The sequence below is a fragment of the Peromyscus leucopus genome, chromosome 1 (assembly GCF_004664715.2).
Source record: "Peromyscus leucopus breed LL Stock chromosome 1, UCI_PerLeu_2.1, whole genome shotgun sequence".
Lineage (NCBI taxonomy): Eukaryota > Metazoa > Chordata > Mammalia > Rodentia > Cricetidae > Peromyscus > Peromyscus leucopus.
The window spans coordinates 57071028-57094985 of NC_051063.1; the positions used below are offsets into that span (position 1 = coordinate 57071028).

Sequence of the window (23958 nt, forward strand, 5' to 3'; positions counted from 1 at the left end):
AACGTGCGTCCAGGTCTCCGCGTTCTGAGGGTGCACAGTGGCGGTGCTGGGCCTCCTGGGCTGCCAGAGGCTGGCGGAGGGGCGCTCAGAGCCTCGGCCCCGCCCGAGGCCGCTGCACGGCGGCCCCGCCCCCGGCTCCGCCCCGCCGGCTTCGCGGGCTGGAGAGCGAGGGAGCCGCGGGCGAGGGATCGCAGGATGAGCGATCGGGGCCCGGGCAGCCGGCAGCGGACGCGCCCCCCGAGCCCCACGGCCCGCGCCCCGCGTCCCCCACGGCCCCGCGGCCCCGGTCCTGGACGCGCTGCCCGTGTCCCTCGAGTCCCGTGGGCCATGCCCGGCCGGCCCTAAGTGTGGGCCGGGGGGCGTCCCCTTGCGCCCAGACCCCGCGCTGGCGCCCCCCGGGCCGCCGCCCGGCGCGGGGGCCATGGCGTTCACCTTCGCAGCATTCTGCTACATGCTCACCCTGGTGCTGTGCGCCTCCCTCATCTTCTTTGTCATCTGGCACGTAAGGCTGGGCTCAGACTGGGGGCGGGGTGGGGGGCAGTGGGCTTAGGGAGCAGCATGGGGCTGGGGCGGATGGTCTCAGAGCCCCGGGGAAACTTGAAGGGTCTTTTCCATTATCCATCATCCACTGGTTTCTATTCGCCCCCCTCCATTAACACCCCCTGCTGTCGGCTTCCTTCCCCGGGGGCAGCCCCCCTTCCCTCACCGCCCCCGCCTGTCTGGGGATATGTCAGTAGGTCCTGACCCTCTCCTTGCCTGATCCAGTCATTGGGCAGGGGGTGGAATTCTTGATTCTTCTACATCTTCATCCATCCACCCCCGTCTGTCCATCGGGCAGTTTGTCTGTTTCCCCCCCACACACACCCCTCCTTTGTGGGTTTTTCCAACCAGAGTGATGGAGCCGGTTGCTATGGCAACTGCATCTGTTTACAATACCCGCATATCTTGGAACCCATTAACCCTGTCCCCTCTCGGACCCTTCTCTGACCCAAGAGGGACAGGTTCGAAGTAGCCCCAGAAACCTACCCCCCACCTTGTCTCACTTCGGGGAACCCTCCAGTTCCCTTCCCACTCCCCAGCTTCCTTCCTACTCCCCACATACGTGCCCTTTGTCTTTCATGCCCCCACTTCTGGTCTGCCCTCTCTCTGGCCTAGCCTCACTCCAGAATGTCTGTCTCATCTCCTCCGGATGGCTTTCCCCTGAGGAGGGTTCTCCTAACTAGTTCTACCCGGGGCTTTCCCAAGGGTGCCCTCTACCTGGTCCCTTTCTCCTCCCTACAGAACTGTGAGCCTCTGGCTCACTGTTGGGGTCTTTGCCCCACCCCCCTTTCCAGCTTCCCCTCCGAGGTTTCTGCCCCAAACGGGTCCCGTCCAGGCCTCTGTCTGTTGTGGCTACTAGCACACTCTGCACACACCTCCCTGGTCTTGTCATCCTCTTTTAGGGGTCCTCTTATCTGATGGCAACCAGCCTGCCTCCTTCCTCCTTGCTTTATCTGCCTCTTTCCTGCTCCCCCACTTCCTCTCTTCCTGGGACTTGCTGCCTCTCACCGGTAGTCCCCGTCACCCCGCTCCAGGAAATCTCCCCTTGTATCCTCCCCTTGTTCTCCTTCCTATGGTACCATGCCACCACTGCATGAAGATCCTAAGCCCCACGAGTATCTCCCAGTGTGTTCCGTCTCCAGCCCTGGCCCTCACTTTGCCCTAGTCTTGATCCAAGTCTCCAGTTGCTTTTGCTTTTTCTTGCCCTCTGCTCCGTTTTTCTCTTCTTCCGTCACCTCAGATCCATTATCATCTCTGAGCTTCCTGTCCCAGGCTCAGGGCCTTCTGACAGCCTTGTAGGGGCAAGAGAGCTCGGGTCCTAAGAATTAGAAAGAATGGGGACACACAGGAAGTAACTAGCGCCTGAAATCCAAGAAGCCCGTTTCCCACTCACGTCCCCTCTTCCTGATAGGGAACCTCTCAGGAGATCCTCAGAGACGGCTGCCTATCTCAGCTGCAAGGGAGTCAGGCTACATAAGACCCAGACTCTGCCCTTGCAGAATGCCCAGGCTGAGATGAAGTCTGCTCAGGTTTGGAGCCACACCTTTGTTCTCTTAACAAACCTTTCTGGAGCCCCTACTGCGGAGACACTGTGCTTCTTCAGCCTTTTAGCTGGGTTATCTTAGCTAGCTGGAACTGTTTCCTCATCAGTAAAATGGGCTTGTAGACATGAGGTCTGGGAGAGGAGATGTGGGCCTCACTTCAAAGTTGTGAAGACGTAGAACCTTCTGTGCCAGGACTCCAGGTCCCACCTCAACCCTCAGCCCAGGCCCTACTAGTCACTAGGCAACCAACCCTGGTGAGTGACGTGTGTCATCTGTCACAGCGGGGAATTGTTTGTTCCGGGGTGGGGGGGGACGCTGAGTCAGCGCCAAGCAGCCTGGGGGGTGGGTGGGAGGCTCCACACCCGCTGCCTGCTGGTGGTGCCAGCTCTGGGGCAGACAGACAGACAGACAGCACCCTTCCGCCCCTGCTGGACCCTGTTGCTGTGCCTATCAGGCAGGCGGCTGCCCAGAGTCAGGAATTGGGGGAGGGGCTCCAGATGGCCCCAGCTCCCTCCAGGAAGCCCGTGTTCTTTTCCTCTGAACCGTATGGGGTCTAGGATGTTTGGGGGTGGCCGCCCTGCTGCCTCATCCTGGGGCTCCCCTTCCCCCTCAGTCAGGCTTCTTTACCAGCCTGCCTCCCCCAGGTCACCGGGAGGTCCTTCCAGGCCCACACCGTCATTTCCTCAAGTGTCTGTTACCTCAGGAGTCCCCCCACCCCGGACACCACAACAGAAGGCACTTGGGACCTTCTGCCTTCACTCCCCTTACCACACAGGCCCTTTGGAGCTGGTTACTAGCGAGCACGGGGAAGGGGGGGGGGATGCATCTCCACCACTCCATTTCCATGACCACCATCCTCCTCAGACCACCATGAACCCCTTCCCTGGACTTGAACAGGCCCTTCAGTGATCTTCGAGTAGACAAAGTGGGTAGTACTTTTCCCTGGATTACAAGTTTACCACTCAGTAGCTGTGTGGCCTTGGACAGGATACCTGTTCTCTCATCCGCAAGTCAGCAATGAAAATAGGGCTAGTAACTAAGTCATTCGGTCGTCACAGGCGTCCGGGAGCTGATCAAGCCTGCTTGCTGGGTGGTTATCTTGGCTGTGGCTGTTAGCCAGCTTGTATCCCCACCAATCCTAAACCTCAATCTGATCACCCCGCTTTGTTACTTTATACTCCTCTAGGACCCCCTCCACTCGTACGTTACAGCCCTGTCTTGGTCGGCCTTGCAGGGGCTGGCTCTGGTGACCTTTCCGGCTGCCTCGAATCCTCTTTTCTTCCCATTCTCACACAACCCAGCCCCATGAACGGCTCGCCGAATGTTCTTTCGGCCTTCTGTGCCTTTGTATCTGTTGTTACCACGACTTGGACTGCGTCTCTCCCATTTGCTCACCAAATGCTCACCCGTCAGCTTGAACCCACCAGCCCACATGGAGTCTTGCTCGAATCTCACCACTGATCAAGAGTTCTCTCCCCAACTCCCTGGGGGCCTCCTGGACAAGAACTGTGTTCTAACCCTCTAGGGTTCCTGTGCTCAGCATGAGGCCTGGGAGAGGAGAGGCCATGACTTGAAATATGTGGGGAGTGTAATAGACATTAGGATTCCATTGTCGACTGCCTGGGAGCTTGGGCCAAGACGTGTGTGTGTGTGTGTGTGTGTGTGTGTGTGTGTGTGTGTGTTTATCATCCAGCTCCCTCCAAGAAGCCCATGTTCTTTTCCTCTGAGCCATCTGGGGTCTGAGGTGTTCAGGGTGGTGGTGGGCCTGTCCCAACCCTGACAGGTACATGCCCCTACCCCCAGATCATAGCCTTTGATGAGCTGCGGACTGACTTCAAGAACCCCATCGACCAGGGGAACCCAGCGCGGGCAGTAAGTGATACATGTGCTGTGCTGAGGTGTGTCCGTCCGTTTGTCTTTCTGTCACGGGTGGAAGGTGGGAATGGGGTTCGGGAAAAAGGGATGCGATGTGGAGGGCTGATGAGGTGACCCTGTCCTTTCCCCTGTCCCCGCCCTCGCAAACACCTGGAGCGGGCGTCAGGGCTCCTCCTGATGGGGCAGCCTTTTCCAGGCTCTGGGCCGTTGCCATGGAGATGCAGATGAAGGCCCCTCCATGGCGACAGTCGCCATGGGGACGCGGCTGCTTTCCTGAGAGGAAGACACCGCAGAGTGTTCTGGCGCCCTCTGGCGACCACACGTGGGGCCGTGGGAGGCGCCCTGGTTTCTGCTCCACGGCCTCCCTTATCTAGGCCCTTTCCTTCCCTACAGCGCGAGCGTTTGAAAAACATCGAACGCATCTGCTGCCTCCTGAGGAAGGTCAGTGTCAGGAAGCGCCTAGCTAGTGCTGGTCTCACTCTCCAGCCCACAGCCATGCCTTCCTCTTCTCTGAGCCTTTTGGATCCTCTTTGCCACCCGGGAGGGTGGGAATGGCAAGCCAGAGACCTTTTTGTTCTGAGATCACGGTGGGTGGGCACTTCCTAGACCCCATTCCTTCTCTGTGCCGTTGACCTCTCACCCTCGCTCCCCCAGCTGGTGGTCCCGGAATATTCCATCCACGGCCTCTTCTGTCTGATGTTTCTGTGTGCGGCAGAGTGGGTGACCCTGGGCCTCAACATCCCCCTCCTCTTCTACCACCTTTGGAGGTGAGGACGGCAGCTACCTGGGGGGGGGGTGTGTGTGTGAAGATGGGAGCAGGGCAGGATGGGGTCAGTCGGACCTGGGTGGCTGGAGGGGGCACTCAGGCCTTCCTCACCCCAGGTACTTCCACCGTCCTGCGGATGGCTCCGAGGTCATGTATGATGCGGTCTCTATCATGAATGCTGACATCCTCAACTACTGCCAGAAGGAGTCCTGGTGCAAACTGGCCTTCTACCTGCTCTCCTTCTTCTATTACCTGTACAGGTGAGGCTTGGGCCGCGGCAGCTGGAAACTGGGCAAGGGGCACTCCAGGCGTCAGGCTCTCAATTCCTAGCCCCTCTTTTTGCCCTTGAGGACTACAGACAAACCAGGGCATGACGGGGAGGGTGGTAGGCTGTCTCGGGACACACATTCACAGCTTGTCTCCCCCGCAGTATGGTTTATACGTTGGTGAGCTTCTAAGGGTGAAGCCGGCCAGGGAGCAAGCCCAGAATGGACCGGACGCCTGTGCACCCCTAGCCCTGCCCTTCTGGCCACAGAGGCCTCAGCCCCGGGGAGACAGGGGGCACTGGTGCCTCCAGCCTCTTCACCCCCCCAAACTGCTGCTGCGGGGACCACCCTCGCCTTCAGAGCTCTCCCCCTCCAACTAGGGCCAGGCAAAGCTCTCCCCGGGGTGGGGGCTCCACTGCTGGCCTGCAGTAGGCATGGCAGTTGTCCTGGAAGAGGCCAGGCTTCCAGTCTTGTCTGTTTCAGGGGAACTTGGGCCCTGCCAAGATCTTGATCTTGGAAATTCTGGGCAGCCCCCCTGTGGCCCTCACCCTAAAGCTCCCCCTGCAGGTGGGGGGGCACCTGCACCAGGAATGAGCAGGCTCAATATGGGGGCAGCCCCATCCCTAGTCTGCCCTCTCCCCTCCCCAGGCGCTCTTTCCAACCCAGTCTCTACTTCTCCCAAACCCAGCCCACCTGCCCCTTGGTCCTATTTTCTATGTTGCCTGGAGGAGTCCGGCACCCCTTCCCTGGCCATTTGTGACAAAAGATGAATAAACAACTGAAAACACACAGGCCCCAGGTCTGCTCCTGAAAGGCTTGAACAGATGGGTCAGGTGGGGTACTCTGAAGGGAGCGACCTGGAGCTACAGCCCCAGGCTTCTCTCGGATGTATCTGAGGCCTTGGAGGTCTCCTTGGCAGCCATTCTTTCACCCACCCCCTTTTCTGGATGTGTCTAATACAATCCTTCCAGCTGTTTTTCAAGGCAGTATAAAAGTCACCTCCAGGATGCTCTCCTTGGACCTCCCTATCCTTCTCCTAAACAGACCCAAGCTGAGTCCCCTAGACAAAGCAGAGGCCCAGAGGTGTCTGTGGCTTCCCTTGGGCCCCAGGAACCAGGGTCAAGCCAAGTCAAAGAAACCAAATCTTCAATGTATGGAAAAATCAGTGCCACCTGGGACCGGGTGATCACCGGACCAAGTGGAAGGTCAGCCAGTATATGATGAGGGGCTGGAAGGCAGCTGCTCCCAGGGTCAGGTAGAGCTGGAGACGCTGCCGAGGGGCTGGCCCCCCCATGCTGTCAGGGCCCGAGGCTGCAGTCCGCAAAGAACGCACCTAGAAGAAAGGAGTGCTGATGCCGGGCCAGGAGGGGAAATGTGTCCCAGAGCTGACCCGGCGGCGGAGAGGGATCACCCCACACTCACAATGAAGTACATAAGCGCAGATGATGTCCAGGCCAGGGCCACGTAGTAGCCATCGCTGCCGAAGAGCAGCCCTGTGAGCACACTGAGGATCATCCTGGGGGTGCAGGAATGGACTGGTGATCCCAAGGCCAAGCCCGAGACTGGCCCTATCCACCAGGGCCTAGAGCCACCCAACACTATGACCCATGACACCAGGCTGTCCCTACACGGAACCAGACAGACTCTGAATGGATCTGTAAGGTTCAGGACCCAGTCCCAGGACCTGAAATCCCTTTCTCTTCCTTGGGCTCCCCAAGATAACTCACAAATCCTCAGCCTCTTTCAAGTCACTAGCTCCAAAAGACTGGTGGAGTAGAGCTGAGGCTTGGAATGGGGTAGACGCATCTCCAGCGTCACAGTGAAGGCTGCAGCTAAAGGCTGGAGTCGCAGACCCTCCAAGCCCCTCTCAGCCCACAGGTACTACTCACCCAACATACTTGTAACCGCTGTAGGCCAGGAGGTGGAAGGTGCTGAGCTCACTGTGCACGGTGGCCAGGTAGAGGCCCAGGAGCAGGGCCAGCACCTCCATTAACACCCATACCAGAGCTGTGCTTGCACACAGGCCCAGCACCTCTGGGGAGAACCTGCAGCCATGGGAGAAGGTAGGTCAGAATGAGCCCTCCTGTAGCAGGTGTAAGGCTAGAGGCTAAGAGTGAGCTGGGACCTGGCACCGGACCCAACACACACTCCCTGTAGAGGAAGGGAGAATAGAGCGTCCGCACCAACCTTTTCTGAATGCCCAGTGCCATCCCAGCCAGCAGCACATATGTGATGAAGGCCATGGCTGCCGAGAGAGGAAAGGATGCAGTCAGTCTGGCTTCCTCACCCAAAACCCCTGCACTAGGCATTCAAGTCCACTGACATTCTAGCTTCTCCCATACTTCCCTCCCTGCATATCCCGGCAGGGCTCACCCTTCACATTCAGCTCGCCAATGTCCCGGCCCAGTGCACCTCTCTGACTACCCTGCCCCCTCCAGCTGAACACCACTGGACCTCCCAGGACCATAAGCTATCACCTTCCCTCTTATTGACGTGGCCACCAGAGGGCACAGCATTGCCACCTGCGAACTATGGGAGAGCTAAGTCCCTGAGAGCCGTGGCTTCAACGTGTGACACAGGACGACAGTACTAGCTTTGTAACACGGGTCAGGAGAGGATCAGGGATGGAACAAGCGCAGCAGTTGCCCTTCCTGGCAGCTCCTCTGGACAGCTCTGCCCTCTGCCCGAGCATATCTGCTCTCCTTGTGTGTGTCCTCTGGGCCTGACCCTGATTAGCAGACAGGACAGAGAAGAGTGAGGTGCAGAGGCTATGTGGCTAGCCTGATAAGCGCCGTGGAGACAGGCAGCCGTGAGGGTCCAGAAGGGAGGAAGCATTTGCCCCAGCAGTCAGGCTGCCTAGAAGGGGGGATGCTGGAGCAGGCCTCCGAGGACAGGGCAGTAATGGGAACAGCAGCTAGCATTTATGGTGAGGTGTGTCTCCTTCACGCCAGGGGGACTGCTCAGCACATACCATCTCCCTTCACAACAATTCTCTCCACAACAATTCTCTGAGGTAGAAGCCACTGTTGGCCTCACTAAAGGCGGAAAGAACCAGCCTAAAGTCCTACAGCTGGAGCTGCTGAGCCAAGTAAAAACCCAGGGCTCCAGGCTGGAGAGAGACAGGGTCCAAATTAAAAGGCAGGAAGGTTATGGGAACATCAAGGTCACATTCAGGAAGTTTCCTACCGGTCACCCTGTCAATCTGGCGTCTGTTAACAGTCACACATGAAAAGCACCAGAAATGGATGCTGGGTCATTAGTTGAGTCTCCTTTTTCCTAACGATGCTTCAGGGCACAAGTACCCCTGCGTCCCCAAGCCCACATCAGAGACTCACTGGGGATATAGAGGTCAGGAGCATTGAGGTCTTTCCGTGGGGGCAGAGGCACATCATGACTGTATTGCATTTTCCAGTTCTGGCAGTGGCAGGGATCCGGTAAGCAGGAGCAGAGGAAAAAAAGAGGAAGAAAGGGGCTGAGGTCTGAGGATCAGGTTATCCGAAAGTGGGGAGAGGCATGCCAGCTCACCTGGTAGGACGCTCACCTGATGTGTGTAGGGGAAGACCAACAGTCCTAGCTTCTTGGCTACATAGGCTGTGTCCACAGCAAAAAAGTACTTGAGTTTGTTCACAGAGACGAAGCGGTGCAGCTGGAGTGGAGAAAGAAGACTGTGGGCATGTCCCTTCCTGAGGCTGCTGGGGGAGTCAAGTGGGACCCTGTGACACCCCAGCCCTAGCCAGAAACCCTGTCACCCCTTCCCTGAGCACAGGCCACACCTCTTTGTGCACCATGTCCTTCCCTTGGGATGCTATGGAGCTGCCATAGGCCATAGCCATATTGGCCACTGGGTCCCCAAGCAGGTGGTTGACACTGAAGGCTACATCAGCTCCTGGGGCTGGGTATCCGCCTGGCTGGCTGGAATAGCCACCACTTGTGTCATCGAAGAGTGGAGGAGGATCTGGAGCGGCCCGGGTCCTGTGCTTGGAAGCTGCAGGTGTGGGAATACCAAAGCAGGTAACAGAAATACAGAGCGAGGACCCAAATCATTGCCCCTTCCCCGGGCTGAGAAGCTGTGCATAGGTCCTGGGACACCAAACAACTGCTGAGAAAAAGTCAGGATGCGTTTTAAGAAGGATCTCCTATTCTTTTGGGGGGAGGCGCGCCTTGAAGTGGCTGCCCACTTGTGATTTCTGGGAGGTCTCAAGGGAGATGATCCCTGAATACTAGAAAGTGAGCAGATGTTTGCTTGAGTACGATCACCGGTAAGACATCCCTTAACACGTGTAGAAAAGGCAACACTGGCTACTCGGAGTCCCCGGACAGTGGTCAGGAAGGCTGTCACAGTTATAATAGAGAAACGAAGTTCTGGAGGCAAAGTCGAGTCAAGCAGGATCAGACTTGGGGATTCCAGTTGTGCTATCGCCGCCTAATCTCAGGACTGGCCAGCAAGGGCGAAGTCCAGGACACGCTGCAGTGTGGCAGGGCAGGAACCCGAGAGACACTCCCCGCCCTGGGCAGCAGCCACCGCAGGCCCTCTCCCTCCCGGAGAGTGGGTCCCGCAGGGGATTTGGAGCCCGGCAGCCAGGCCGCGCCCCGCCCTCCCCAGTCTTCACGCACCGTGGGCTCCGTATCCCGGGTGATAAGCCATGGCCAAGATGATCGCTCTACCCAAGGGCTGGCTGCGCTGAGTCGGGGGTACAACACTACTGATAAACAGCTGCTTCTCTCGCCCGGCACTGACCGAAGTTACCCGACAGCCCGACACGTCCCAGGGCTGGCGGGTCGCGGCGCCATGTCCGTGGCGTCACACTCCGCTGTCTACCATAGGCTTTTCGGAGGAGCTGGTTCTCCCCCTCCACACTCCCAATTGGCTACTGGTGAGCCTTCGCCCAATCGGATTTGGACATAGTCAACTTCCGATAGGTAGGGGGCGGAGCTATTCAAGGCGCTCTCCGATTGAGTAGGAGGCTGGTTAATTCGCGGCACGACCAGCCAATAGGCGGGGGGGGTTTGTAACTTACTTCCGCGTCTGCGCCGAGAGGCGCTTGACGCTCCTTGCCACGACTACGCCGGTAGCAAGACAGCTCCGGACGGACACAGCTAGTTAAGGTACAGAGCCGACTCCGCCGCAACGCATTCCAGGAGGAATGTGGCGGTCGGTCAAGCTCTGACCGATCCTTGCCCTCCCTCGTGTGCTCTCTTTCTTCCAGTTCACTCAGTCTTGTAGCGGAGCCCCGGGGGCGTAGAATGTGGTGGTGTTGCCCACACCAGGCGAGTGACAGCGCAGTCTAGAGCCCTAAAGCGCTGACTCCTCCTCCGGCCTCCCACTCCTTTCCGAGCAGGTGCTGTCCGTCAGCCGGTGCTGAAAATGCCCTTTAGCGTCCGCCGCTATCCTGTTCATCAGCTAGGGTCTTTTGCTGGGAGGGTTTGGGATCGCGCTCAATACATTCTACGCGCGCGCGCGCGCACACATGTACACACACACACAAACACACACATGCACGCCCGCACGGGGCAGGGGACAGAAACTGAGCCCCAGAAGATCCGAAATTCCAGAGATCTGGTGGTATACATGTGGCAGGAATACACACTGGGCCTTGTCCCGTTGCTTTCTCCAGTGGTCCGGTGGACTTGGGAGGCAGAAGTGTGCTGATCTGTCTCCTGAAGGTGCAGTCGAAAATCCTTAGTCATTACCAGTCCTATGATCGCAGTGAGGCTCTTAGGCCTCGCTCCTAGTCTCCCAGACTCTTGCCTTCCCACCCAGGTTGTAACCACGCCCACCCTCACGGGAGACAGTCTTCAAGGGTCTCTCCTCACAGACTCTGTCCTCCAGAGAGCGTGACACACCCTCTGATACGGGCAGTTGATTAGCTACTTAGTGTTCGGTTACATAAGGTGAGACCTTCCTGCTCCCCAAACTCAGCCCATGAGGGTCCAACTGCTGCTTTTGCTCCTCCACCTGGGATGCCCTTTCCCTTCCCATCAGTTTGTTCAGAGCTTTTAAGAGTCGCTTGTGAGGCCGGGCGTTGGTGGCACACGCCTTTAATCCCAGCACTCGGAAGGCAGAGCCAGGCAGATCGCTGTGAGTTCGAGGCAGCTGGCTACAATGAGCTCCAAAAGGCGCAAAGCTACACAGAGAAACCTGTCTCGAAAAAAAAAAAAAAAAAAAAAAAAAGAGTCGCTTGTGAGATGGTTCAGCAGGCTGCCAATCCCGAGGACCTAAATTCAATTCCCAGGCCCCACATAGTGGAAAGAGAACCAACTCCCAAAGGTCATCCTCTGACTTGCACTGTGGGTAAAGTGCACCCTTCAGATACATCCCACCCAGAGAGAAATACACAAAATAAATAAATTTAAAATGTAGTTACATTTTAAATGGAGGGTCACTTTAGCTCTTATAGAGGGACAAAGGGAACAGAGGCCTGACCTTGGCCCAGAGTGGAGGCCAGAGTCTGGGTTCTGAACCCCTCTTTAGTCATACTTTTCCCTGGATAGCTTCCATGAGGACAGGGACTATACCATTCTCCACATCCATCTATGCCCTGCTAGTGCCCAAGCACACTAATTACACATAGAAGATCGCGGCAAACATCTGTGCCCAATAAATAAGTAAACGAATGGGGGCAGCTGGAGAGATGGCTCAGCAGTTAAGAGCACTGTTTGCTCTTCCAGAAGACCTGGGTTGGATTCCCGTCATCCCATGGCCCCTCACAGTCATCTATAACTCCAGTTCCAGCAGATCTAACACCCTCTTTTGGCCTCTATGGGCACTGCATTCATGTGGTGTACAAACAGACATACAGGCAGAACACCCATACAGACAAATTAAAATAATTTAAAAAGTAACACAAAATAAATGAATAAAAATAAATCGGGTGATGGTGGCGCACGCCTTTAATCCCAGCACTCAGGAGGCAGAGGCAGGTGAATCTCTTGAGTTTGAGGCCAGCCTGGTCTACAGAGCAAGTTCCAGGACAGCTAGAGCTATACAGAGAAGCCAAGTCTCAATAAATTAATTAATTAATTAATTAATTAATAATAAAGTAAACACAAGGACAAAAACAGTCCTTTATATCTGTTACATCATCTTTTAATGTTCAAGCAAATAATCTTGGAGTTGCCATTTGTTCAAACATATCATGAACAGCCCACCTAGCGTTGCAACTCCCTTCGTCCTATCCACTAATTACCTAGTTTGGGGGCAAGGTCCAGCCCCAAGCCTGAATGTGAGGAACCCGTCCCATTGAGAGCTAAGGAGCAGTACTGGGGCCTTATGCGTCTGGGAAAAGGCTGTCCCATTCAGGGCAGAACCTACTCCCCTGCCTGGTCTGAGAAGGCTAATAAATTAATCCAACACTTTGCCATCTCCGTTTCTCAGATAGAAAAGCTGAGTTTAGGGGTGGAACGTGCTGGCCAAAGGTCGTGTAGCCTATAGGGTTCTTGGTGCCCTAGCTCCAGCCCGCCAGCCTTAAGCAGAGCCCAGCGAATGAGACCAGTCTTTCCCTTCTGGGGTAGAGTCTGGGTGGGCTTAGAGCCGGGTCCATCCCTGGGAGAGGGGGTCCGGAGGGCGCCCACCCACCTGCAGAATCACCCGACTCATTCCACAGCTGGGGAGACTCGGGCGCCATAGAGCAAGGACTCGCCCAAGGTCGCAAGCGCGAGCTCGGCCCGAGAAGCCAGGCGTCCGGCCGTCCAGACTGGGCTTCCCAGAGGCGGGGGGCGCCCGCGGTGCCAGGCGCAGCCAGCGGCGCCGCCGGTGCCGCGGGGGCGGGGTCAGCGGAGGGCGGGGCGCCGGGCACCGCGGCCGCCAACGCCGCCGCGCTCGGGCTGGGCTCGGGCTGGGCTCGGCGCACTCTTGAGCGGCCGCCGAGCCAAGCGGACGCCCCTCGGGGCAGCGCCGCAGCCCTCCGCGCCCCACCGCTTATCATGCCCGGGGCCCGGGCCCGGCAGCCGGAGCAGCCAGGACACCATGCCGGAGGGCGAAGGTGGCGACTGCGGGGAGGTGCCCGCACTCATTCCGGACAGCGAGCCGCTGCGGGAGGAGGTACCGGCGGCGTATGGTGGGGACCGAGCCAGGGATGGAGAGAGGCGTAGGGGACAAGTGGAGGGGCGAACCCCAGACAGGGATTGAGGAGCAAAGTCCCGGAGACCCTCCAGCAATGACGTCATTGGGGAGACAGCGTTCTGGCTGGGGTCGCCGCTTCGGGGTCCGCGTAGGTCAGGGCAGGAATGGTTGAGCAGGAAGGTAGGGGAGACCTGGGGCCTCGGCGCCCCCTCAATCATTCTCTCCGGCCCTGTGACGTCAGCGCTTGTGGCCCCCACGCGTCCCTGTTCCATAGCGCAGCCCGGGATGCTGTCCCCGACTGCCAGGGCCATGGGGTCAGGCCCCCAGTCCAGTCCAGCTGCTCACGAGGTGTCGGGCGGTGCCTGCAATGCAGTAGCTGTGGCACGGACTGGCGGTGGGGGAGGGAGAAAGGGAAGAGAAGGGAGCGGCTGCCGATACCCTTCTCCTCCTTCCCCACCCCCAGGTGAGAGGACTGAGAGCTCACTCCAGTGGTTGAGATCCCCAGAGCCCCTCCTCGCTCTGGCTAGGAGGATGTGCCAAGTGTAGGATGAGAGAGGGTAGTGTGGAAAACAGGGTGGTGAGTGGTCTGTGTGTGTGAGTGGACATAACGTGCTTGGTGTGTGTGTGGTGTACGTGTGAGAAGGGATTGCGATTGTGGGTTCCCTGCATCTTCAGTAGGGACATATATACCCTGTAGTCAGGTGAGGCGGCTCTGGTGAATTCCTTGCCTTGGGTCTTCACCCAAGAGTGTGGGTGTGTATGATTTCATGCTGTGCCTTTTTAGTGTGTGGCTAAGTGTGGATTGTGGGTGTCAGGTTGCTATAGGGTGGGGGTAGATGTGCACTGTGGTCAGGTGAGGGTCTGAGTGTCTGGGTGCCAGTGTGTAGCATGTATGTGCATGTGTGTCCTGTAGTGAAGTGGTCTCCAGTGTCTGAGTGTTCCCTGCTATGGCCATGAGGCTTGCGCTCTGCAAACAGGCAAGGGTCTGTTGTTTCTTGGATGAGGGCTGGTGTTCCTTTGCAGTGGGTGGGCCTATGATGAGCATGTGTTTGGGGTGTGGATGAGTGGGTGTGTGCACCTGGCTGGTACAGGTCTGGGTGGCAGAATGCACCTAGACATTTGATACAAATGGGAGCGGGCTGCCCTGCATGGGACTGAGGGCGGTCCTTCCCCTCTCCTGTTGCACCTCTCAAGGCATCATGGGGCTGAGAAGGCGCCATTGCCCAGAATCCTACCTCTCCACTTTCCACCTCCTCTCTCCCAGTTCCCCTTCCTCTTCCCCTCCCTGTTATTGACACCAGACCTGAAGTGACCAGGCTGGTAACCCTACCAGCCATGGAAGATGTGCTGGGCCCTTGGGTCAAGAAGTCATCTGTGGTGCCCAGCTTGTGTCCTATCTCTTCCCTCAGCACACAGATTGAGAGTGAAGGGTGGCCCTCCATCTGCTCCTAGCCCTGAGACTCACACCTCCCCCATTCCCCAACTTCTCTCTCTCTCTCTCTCTCTCTCTCTCTCTCTCTCTCTCTCTCTCTCTCAACAGCCTCTCCCAAGTCTCCTGCCATCCCTAGGTGGAACAAGGGACCAGTGGGAGTCCCAGGGTAGCAGCAAAAGTGTTTATTCCCAGGGCTAGACCCTATGCTAACAAATTCCCACATGTGATCTCTATGAATCTTCACCAACCAGATGTATGAATGAGGGAACAGTGCTACCATAGAGGGAGGTCTGCCCAAGCCACAGTGAGTAGAGGAGCTGGCACCCCAAAGCTGTCTATAGCTGGCCCCATAGTCCACTTCTCTCTCTCTCTCTCTCTCTCTCTCTCTCTCTACACACACACACACACACACACACACACACACACACACACACACCACTCCCCGCTCCCTGCCACATCAATTTCCCAGACCACCAGGACCAAAATCCAGACCCAGAGAGGGTAAAAATGTGGCCAAATGCACACAGCAAATTAGACAGAGACAGAACAGAACTCTCAGAAGTCAGATTTCTCAGTAGTCACGGACAGGAGACATTTCTTCTCTGTTACGCTCTTAGGTGGGTAGGGGTTCTCTGACTGAGAAACAGCAAGGCACCGGGAAGGAAGGCAGTCTCAAAGCAGATAGACGAGGTCTGCTGCCTGAGGTCTCCTGCAGAATAAGCTCCATCATTAGAAGCCTCAGTTTCTTCTGTAAAGTGGGTCCTAGGGTACCACCTCCTTGACACCGGTGCTTCCGGCTCTGACGCGTGCTCTCCTTTCTCTGCCCACCCTGCAGCAGCGGCCCCTGAAGCAGTCCCTGGGAGGCTCTCTGTGTCGAGAGTCTCACTGGAAGTGCCTGCTCCTCACGCTGCTCATCCATGCCTGTGGGGCTGTGGTGGCCTGGTGTCGCCTGGCCACTGTGCCCCGCCTGGTCCTGGGGCCTGAGGCAGCTTTGGCCCGTGGGGCTGGCGGTCCACCGCCCACCTACCCAGCCAGTCCCTGCTCTGATGGCTACCTGTACATCCCGTTGGCCTTCGTCTCCCTCCTCTACCTCCTCTACCTGGCAGAGTGCTGGCACTGTCATGTGCGGTCATGCCAGGCGCCTCGCACCGACGCCAACACCGTGCTTGCCCTGATCCACCGGTTGCAGCAGGCTCCGCCCTGTGTCTGGTGGAAGGCCACCAGCTACCACTATGTGCGCCGCACACGCCAGATCACCCGCTACCGCAACGGGGATGCCTACACCACCACACAGGTCTACCATGAGAGGGCGGACAGTCGCACAGCTCGGGGCGAATTCGACTACAGTGCACATGGTGTCCGTGACGTCTCTAAGGAGCTCGTGGGCCTGGCAGACCACGCGGCCACGCGGCTGCGTTTCACCAAGTGCTTCAGTTTCGGCAGCGCTGAGGCCGAGGCCTCGTACCTCACCCAGAGGGCCCGCTTCTTCAGTGCCAATGAGGGCCTGGATGACTACCTGGAGGCCCGCGAGGGCATGCATCTGAAGGACGTGGACTTCCGTGAGTCCCTCATGGTCTTCGCAGACCCCCGCAGCCCACCCTGGTACGCCCGAGCCTGGGTCTTCTGGCTGGTGTCTGCGGCTACGCTGTCCTGGCCACTGCGCGTGGTGGCAGCCTACGGGACAGCTCACGTACACTACCAGGTGGAGAAGCTATTTGGTGCCAGCTCACCGCCCCCAGGGGCGGTGCCCAGCGGGCCGCCACTCTCTCGAGTGGCCACCGTGGACTTCACAGAGCTTGAATGGCACATCTGCTCCAATCGGCAGCTGGTGCCCAGCTACTCGGAGGCTGTGGTCATGGGTGCCGGCTCTGGGGCCTACCTGCGAGGCTGCCAGCGCTGCCGCCGCTCAGTTAGCAGCAACTCCCTGCCTCCTGCCCGGCCCAGTGGGCCTCGCCTGCCCTTCAGCCGCAGTCGCCTCTCCCTGGGTGCTGGGGGCCGGGCCACCCCAGGGGTCTTCCGCAGCTTGAGTGGAGGTCCCCTGGGACGCAGAGGGGAGGACACTGAGCCTCTGGAAAGCCCTCCATGCTATGAGGATGCCCTTTACTTCCCGGTGCTCATTGTCCACGGGGACAGCGGCTGCCGGGGAGATGGGCAGGGTGCACTCTGAGATCCCTGCCCCCTACAGCCCCAGAACACCCCCTCTCTCCTCAGCATCTCACCATGGGCTTGGATGTCTGAATAATTGTCAAAAACAGGAAAGAAAACAGAGCAGCCACGCACAAGGGGTGGGAGTTGGGTGGGATCCTCAATGTAGTGACTTGTGGTCCTTCGAGGGGGAAGTCAATGCCACCTAAGTCGAGTCTGTGATCTGTCCCCAGCATGGCTCCCCCAACCATCACCACGTCCCCCTGTGATAGCAGATGATGCTGGGCAGGGAAAGAAGCATCCAGAAAGACTGGGATGGGGAGGAAACCTGGGCAAAGCTGCCTGCCTCTCTGCCGTGGCTGAGCTACATGGGGAGCCCTCCAGCAACATAGAAGCACAAACTGGTGGACTAGGGCCATGCCCAGCTGGGATGGCTGTCCTGAAGCTGAACAGCTGGCTGTGGCCACCCTGCAGCTTGGTCCCCTGCCCACCAGAGTTCTCTTCCTCCTCTGCCCCATCCCTCTCATCTGCCCCCTGGCCTCTCTGCTCAGGGCAAGTGCCCTGTTTGTCCCCCGACCCTAAGGTGCAGTTTCTCCACAGAGCCCAATTCTCAGAGCACAGACTTGCCCTCTTGCCCCTACCTTGGTCTCCTGGTTCTTGCTGCACCCTCACTCCATCCAGCTTCCCTTGTGACCCAGGGTTCCCAACTCCAAGCCTCATCACAGCCAGCCCCAGCATCCTAAAATTCATATCTGTCTCTGTCAGCCACACAGTAGTACCCCAGCCTTGTCTCCACCATTCCCCCGGGCTTCTCTGCTCTGCACCTTCTAGGTGATCCACAGGGCATCCGAGGGGCTCTGCCCTGGTCACAGCCCCTTGGACGATGCCCTGGCCTTGTCTTGAAGGCCCCTGCTTCTTCCATCCATGGAGCCTGTCCAGGGGACACTATTCCTTCCCAGTGAGAGCAGAATGGTCCCTTCCCTTCCAAGTGGGGATTCCACCCCTTCCAAGGGCTGGCAGGGGAGGGAAGAGACAGAGAAAATTAAATAAAGTTATGAAACAGGAAAGGTTTCACACGTGCATTCCTGGGTGATGGGTCCAAGGCCACCACTGCAAGCCCATTGGGCTACCCTGAGTCAGGTGCAATGGTGGGTTCGGGGAGGAGACCCAGAGGTAGCTTCTAACATCCAGATAGTGGGAACCTTCCTGCCTTACCCAGGGCCTCTGAGACTCAGGATACCCTGCCTAGCTGACTGCACTCAACCCCAATACTGGAACCTGATTACATATTATGAACTGTCCCAAGAGACTCCTCTTCCAGCCAGGTGGCAATTGCAGATCAGCTGGGCATGCAGAGGACTAAGGGAGTGATGTCTGGTTCCCACTGTGGGGAGAAAACTGTGGCCTGTGACCCAAATATAGTTCCTTTTGTGGCTACTGATCTGTCTGGGGCAATGGATCCTGAGCAGGTTGGGGGGTCACAAAGCTGGAACCAGGGCAAGCCAGACTGGGATCTAAAGAAAGAGAATAAAGAACAAAGGAAGGGCCTCACTCTCGGGGGTGGGGCACAGGAAATCATTTGGGCAAAGTATCAACACTGTATGTGCGGTTGTCCGGGAGGAAGCACAGTGCAGTCGATTCCCCAGAACCTAGCACTGAGTCGCATGGGGAAGGAGAAGCAAAGACCCATGGCTCTAGACCAGACACCGGAGTCTGTGTTTAAACTGGGACAAACCGGAGCCATGGCTGAGAAGGGAAAAGGCAGGGCTTTACATGAAGACGCTTAGCCAAGGTCCTGCTCTGTGGACTGGGAGGGTATCTCAGTGGGGAGAGTGTGCTTGCCTAGCGTTCAAGAGGCTGAGTTCCAGCTCCAAGACTGAACAGCAAGTGTGAAGGTGTGGGCCTACCATCCCCGTGGTCAGAAGGCAGAGGCAGAAGGATTGGATGTTCAAGGTCATCCTCAGCTACTTATGGAGTTCAAGATCAGCCTGGGATACCTGAGACTCCATATGATAAATAAACAAACAGCTGAAGTAGAAAACCTCACAGTATCCAAATCATCAAGAAGGCTTCTCAGGTGGGCCTCTGTCCTCTATCATTCTCCTCTGATACCACAGCCACCAACTGCCCACTAGCTCGTCTGTCTCTCTTCCTCAATACTGTGAGTCCAGTTGTACTTCAGATGGCAAAGAGCCCAGCCAAAAGACATGTCTACCCCCTTTGCGTATGTGGTATAACATAATTCTAAGACATAAGCAGGAATGAGAAGGGGTTTCCAATGATGCCCTCTGAACAGAAATGATATTGGAGAAAACCACTGCTGTCTTTTTTTTTTTTTTTTTTTTTTTTTTGCTTCATCCTGCATTCACATTGGAATGTATATGTGAAACTCTATCTTGGATCTGGAGGTAACCTTGAGAATTGCAGCCATGTGCAGAGAATAGTAAGGTCAAGTGAAAGATCCGGGGTTTCTACTGGCACAATAGGGTTCCCAAATCACTCTGGGTTGCCTGCTTCCAAACTTGAATGAAAAAGGGGTGAAATGTTAGTTTATTTAGGTCACTATTTCCCCCTTGTTTCTATTACAGCCTTTATTAATTATCTGGCTTTAAGAAACTGATCCTTGCCATCTCTTCTGGCTGCTGTGGGTCAAGAATTCAGTCAAGGCACAATGAAGACTCACTCTCTCTGCCTACTGCATAGAAGGCCTCCTCCAGAAGACTCGGGAGCCAGGCTGGGTTGCTCTTAGGCTCCTTCAGGCACGAGTCAAACATAGGGGTCAGAGGTCAAGGGACCAACTAGGCTTGTTGGTTAGACCAGCCACTCATGGTCTCCTGTGTGGCCTGGGCCTCCTTGTGACCTGGTAGCTGGCTGCACAGACAAGCATCCCACTGAGTGGAAACTACATTACCATCACCGTCCAGTGTAAGTAAATTTCTAATGCTATAAATCACACTTATAGCATTCACTTATAGCAACATCAAACAAATTAGTTCAGCGGGTGGTGGTGGCACACGCCTTTAATCCCAGCACTCGGGAGGCAGAGGCAGGTGAATCTCTGAGTTTGAGGCCAGCCTGATCTACAGAGTGAGTTTCAGGACAGCCAGGGCTACACCAAGAAACCCTGTCTCAAAAACAAACAAACAAAATTAGTCCTAGTTCTCCAGTGTATCAGGGCTCACTGGAAGTCCTGGCAGTTTTCTGAGATTCTCTCAGCAGCACACTATGATGGACACACAAACCCACATTTTCAGCCTGGTCCTCTTCTAGAGTTGCAGATGTCTGTGTCCAGGTATCTGGAATAACCTCTAAATGCTTGAAATTCAGCATTGGCAAACAGGTTGTCTCAGTCACCCACCTGACTCGAGTATCTCCCACTTAGGCCTCATCACCTCTCAGCACTACAACACTGTAGATCAAAATTCGGCATGTGATAGAGAAACCCCAGCACTGGCCACCCCTCCCCGGAATGGCTCCCTGTGTCCCCACCTCAATAAATGACACCACCCAGGGGGATAAGTGAAAACTCAGAAGTCAGGGCTGGAATGGGGATGGTGGCTCAGTGGTTAAGAGCACTTAGCAAGTTTGACTCTAAGCAGTCCTAGCCAGTGGGTGGCTCATAACCACCTATAACTCCAGTTTCTGAGGGTATGATCCCCTCTTTTGGCCTCCAGTCATACTACATTCATGTGAGCCAAATTACATAGAGACATACATGTAATATACACACAGTTAAAAATTAAAAATCTTTTTAAAATGTTGGGTGGTGGTGGCGCATGCCTTTAATCCAGAGGCAGGCAGATCTCTGAGTTCAAGGCCAGCCTGGTCTACAGAGTGAATTCCAGTACTACATAGAGAAATCCTGTCTCAAAATAATAATAATAATAATAATAATAATAATAATAATCAGAAAACTCAGAAGTCTTCATCAGCCTCTTCCTCTCCTTCCCATTCAGCCCACCATTGGGTCCTGCTCAAATCTCCATGACCACGTCTCTCAGTCCTGTCCCTTCCCATCCCCCAGTTCCACCACTACTTAGTCAGGCCAGACTTTCCAGAGTCTGCTGCTCTGGCTAGTTTTATGTCAACATAAGCTAGAGTCATTTTGGAAATCTCAGTTGAGAAAATGCCCCCACCAGATGTCTATAGTGCATTTTCTTGCTTAACGATTGATGTGGAAGGGCCCAGCTCACTGTGGGCAGTGCCACCCCTGGCTGATGGTCCTGGGTGCTGTAGGAAAGCAGGCTGAGAAAGCCATGGGAGGGGGCAAGCCAGTGAGCAGCATCCTCCAGGCCTTCACTTTAGTTCCCACCTCTAGGTTCCTGCCATGCTGAGTTCCTGCCCACACTTCCTTCAGTGATGGAGTGTGACGTGAGAGTTGTAAGCTGAAATAAACCCATCCCTCCTCACCCTGTTTTGGTCAAGGCATTTTTATCACAGCAATTGAAGCCCTAACTAGGACACCCCAGCAGTGCCCCAAGTGGTCCTACTTTATGGATTCTTGGTGCTCTCTTCTCTGGCCACTGTTTTTTGTTTGTTTGTTTGTTTTTTGTTTTGTTTTGTTTTTTCAAGACAAGGTTTCTCTGTATAGCTTTGGTGCCTTTCCTGGAACTCACTCTGTAGCCCAGGCTGGCCTCGAACTCAGGGAGATCCACCTGGCTCTGCCTCCCGAGTGCTGGGATTAAAGTTGTGCACCACCACCGCCCGGCTCTCTGGCCACTTTTGTGTCCTGATCCCTAGTGGAGTCTGATGCATGGCAGAGTTTCAAGAAAAACTGAAGAAATGAGTGACCAGGTGGATGAGTAATAGATTGTGGATATAATAACTATTATAGAAGCCTCCCCACCCCCCTGCTTTTTTAAGCAAGCAGGCAAACTCAGAGCAATTAGAAAACTTGCCTGAGGTCCCCCAGCCAATAAGTAGCCAAGCTGGAGCCTACCCCAACCTGTAAGATGTAGAGAGCCAGCTCCTAGTGCTGACTGGTGGTCTTGTGAAAATCTCTGATTTCTCGGAAACCTCTGCTAAGCATGAACTGCAGGGCCTTCATAACACAGCATGCTTGGACACACTGTCTGGATCCCACGCTCATAGAAAATGCTTTCTGCCCAGCATCCCCCCAACCCAGGCCACAGGTGAGTAACTCTTACTGAGAGAGGAAGTCAATCCCAGTATCATCGGCCTGGAAGTCTTCCATATGCAACCTCACCCCTAAAGCTTCTGGAGCTGGGGAGATATGTGGTGAAGTGCTTACCTGGAAAGCACGAGGACCTGTGTTCAATCTCCACTGCCCATGTCAAAACCCAGGTGGTGCTTGCTTGTGATGCTAGCTGGGGAAGAAGAGTCTCGGAGGATCCCCGAGGCTCCTTGGACCAGCATCAGGACCCAGTGAGAGACCCCGTCTCTAAAGGTAAGGTGGATAGTCCCCGAGGAAGGACACCCACATTGCCAACACCCACCCAACATTGACCTCTGCCCTCCACACATGCACCTGCACACCTATCTGTCTTGTTGTTGTGACCAAGTATCCTGACAAAAGCTTACAGTTTCAAGGTACGGCCCATCATGGCAGGGAACACGTGGTAGAAAACTCGAGCCAGTGGGAGAAAGAGGAAAGAGAGGACTGCTGTCCTTAGCTCCCTTTGGAGAGGGGACCCCGGTCCATGGAATGGTGCCACCATATCCAGGATCAGTCTTCCCACCTCAGAAACCTAATCTAGAAAATTCCTTTGCGATACACCCAAAGGATTGCCTGCAGGACAGCTCTAAGCCCCATCAAGTTTATGGTCAAGATAAACCATCACACCTGGACACTCACAAACACAAACACCTCCGAGAAACCTAAAAACAGTTAAAGCTAGTCTCTAGGAGGTAGGTATTTTTCTTTTCTTTTCTTTTCTTTTTTCGTCACTATGTGCACTTTATTGAAGCCACCGTGGACAGATGTACAAGGGGAACACGCATATGCATTGTAGGGTGAACAGAGGGTCAAGGCCTCAGCCTGGGTGGGCAGCTGGGGACTGTGGAGCAGACAGGGCAGGACTAGAATCCAGAATGTGGCATTCTTTGTGAAAAGGCTTGAAAGACTGCCACAGAGGTGGTGGGAATGATAATGATGCAGATAATGACCGTCAGGACGCTGGCGATCAGGGAGCTGGTATTCAGGCACTTGGCAGTGGAGGCATAGGCCTAGGCTCCAGTCACATCACCCACCATCTTCCTGTCCCTGGACTTCACAGAGTAGGCACAGGCAATGAAACCCAGGCAGCAGAAGTTCAAGAAGAGTGCGTTGAAGAGGGACCAGACCACATGGTCAGGCACAGAGACCTCTCTGGGCATGTTGATCACGGTGGTCCTCACCACAGCTGAGCTGTGGGGTTCCCCCAGCTCAGTCACCCCATACTCCTCTTTGATTGTCTCATAGCTTGGGGGAAGTCCGGCATTGGTGGGCAAGAAGGCTTGGGAGTTATGGCTCATGGTAGTGACTCGAACAGTCGTTCCATCGGGAGGATGGCTGCTGCTACCCTGGTTCTGTCGGCCCTCCCTTTCTCTCGGAGGTAGGTATCTTTCTAATTTAGAGACAGGGCTGTCTGATCTGCCCAGACTCAGCTGTGGGGCTCTGGGCCAGCAGGATGGCTCAATAGAGGCACTTGCCACCAAACCTGATGACCTGAATTCACTCCCAAAGTTGTCCTCTGTCCCCTGCATTTTTAATATGATCACACCCCACATACACAGCAAATAAATAAATAGATAGATGGATAGATAAATAAATGTAAAAAAAACTCTTTTAAAGATGACAGGGTCTTGGATCTGCCTTCTATTTCTACTTTGTCCCTAACTCAAGCAATGCCTTCAGCTTTCATATCTGTCAGGTGGTAACAAGAATGGCATCAAAAGCCAGGCAGTGGTAGTGCATACCTTTAATCCCAGTGCTCAGGAGGCAAGCAGATCTCTGTGAGTTCCAGGCCAGCCTGGTCTACAGAACAAGTTCCAGGACAACCAGGGCTACACAGAGAAACCCTGTCTCAAAAAGGAAAAGAAAAGAAAAAGAATGGCATCTAAATTATGGATGTTCTCTAGTCTTCAATTGAGTCAGGCATGTCTTGGACTAGGCCTGGGCAGAAAACCCCCTCCTCTTCCAGGTAAGGCACTGCAGTTGGAGCCTTACCTGGGAAGACTTGCAGTCTCTGGGCATGAAGTTGTCCTAGAGGGGCCTGTGGGACTAGTGAGCACTTAGACTTCACCACTAACTAAAGCATGCTGGGAAAGGGTGCCCCACAGAAGCTTTCTAGATGATGATGGTTCCTCCCTCTGCTTGCAGCCAGCCC

The 23958-nt window shown here is 55.6% G+C and overlaps 3 protein-coding genes and 1 pseudogene across 4 annotated transcripts; 2 read left to right on the plus strand and 2 right to left on the minus strand.

The window, feature by feature from the left end:
- Positions 1-144: 144 nt before the first annotated feature.
- On the plus strand, positions 145-5783 carry Cnih2 (cornichon family AMPA receptor auxiliary protein 2). 2 transcript variants are annotated; one of them, XM_028892880.2, is made up of 6 exons: positions 145-502; positions 3888-3956; positions 4353-4400; positions 4614-4726; positions 4842-4985; positions 5156-5783. In XM_028892880.2, the coding sequence occupies exons 1-6, from the start codon at positions 422-424 to the stop codon at positions 5181-5183; spliced, it is 483 nt and encodes a 160-aa protein (XP_028748713.1). In that variant the 5' UTR covers positions 145-421; the 3' UTR covers positions 5184-5783. The 2 variants fall into 2 exon arrangements, with proteins under 2 accessions (XP_028748713.1, XP_037064158.1); XM_037208263.1 differs by lacking the exon at positions 145-502 and adding an exon at positions 594-2069.
- A 337-nt stretch (positions 5784-6120) lies between these two features.
- Yif1a (Yip1 interacting factor homolog A, membrane trafficking protein) lies at positions 6121-9819 on the minus strand. The gene is made up of 8 exons (XM_028892878.2): positions 9606-9819; positions 8765-8976; positions 8533-8637; positions 8327-8405; positions 7179-7236; positions 6881-7036; positions 6414-6507; positions 6121-6324 (listed from the first exon to the last, which is right to left on the minus strand). Exons 1-8 carry the CDS (start codon positions 9634-9636, stop codon positions 6178-6180), a joined length of 882 nt encoding a protein of 293 aa, XP_028748711.1. The 5' UTR covers positions 9637-9819; the 3' UTR covers positions 6121-6177.
- A 2973-nt stretch (positions 9820-12792) lies between these two features.
- Positions 12793-17697, plus strand: Tmem151a (transmembrane protein 151A). The gene is made up of 2 exons (XM_028892838.2): positions 12793-13032; positions 15321-17697. Exons 1-2 carry the CDS (start codon positions 12958-12960, stop codon positions 16650-16652), a joined length of 1407 nt encoding a protein of 468 aa, XP_028748671.1. The 5' UTR covers positions 12793-12957; the 3' UTR covers positions 16653-17697.
- A 4887-nt stretch (positions 17698-22584) lies between these two features.
- LOC114709165 lies at positions 22585-23176 on the minus strand (annotated as a pseudogene).
- Positions 23177-23958: the final 782 nt, after the last annotated feature.

Bases quoted from the DNA above. Each gene is read 5' to 3' on its own strand.
- Cnih2 (XM_028892880.2), top strand. From the start codon at position 422: ATGGCGTTCACCTTCGCAGCATTCTGCTACATGCTCACCCTGGTGCTG. The intron at 3,957-4,352 runs GTAAGTGATACA...CCTTCCCTACAG, and splicing joins AGGGGAACCCAGCGCGGGCA to CGCGAGCGTTTGAAAAACAT. The intron at 4,986-5,155 runs GTGAGGCTTGGG...TCTCCCCCGCAG, and splicing joins TTCTTCTATTACCTGTACAG to TATGGTTTATACGTTGGTGA.
- Tmem151a (XM_028892838.2), top strand. From the start codon at position 12,958: ATGCCGGAGGGCGAAGGTGGCGACTGCGGGGAGGTGCCCGCACTCATT. The intron at 13,033-15,320 runs GTACCGGCGGCG...CCCACCCTGCAG, and splicing joins GCGAGCCGCTGCGGGAGGAG to CAGCGGCCCCTGAAGCAGTC.
- Yif1a (XM_028892878.2), bottom strand. From the start codon at position 9,636: ATGGCTTATCACCCGGGATACGGAGCCCACG. The intron at 6,508-6,880 runs GTGAGTAGTACC...CTGCACCCCCAG, and splicing joins AGCGGTTACAAGTATGTTGG to GATGATCCTCAGTGTGCTCA. The intron at 6,325-6,413 runs GTGAGTGTGGGG...CCTTTCTTCTAG, and splicing joins CTGCGCTTATGTACTTCATT to GTGCGTTCTTTGCGGACTGC.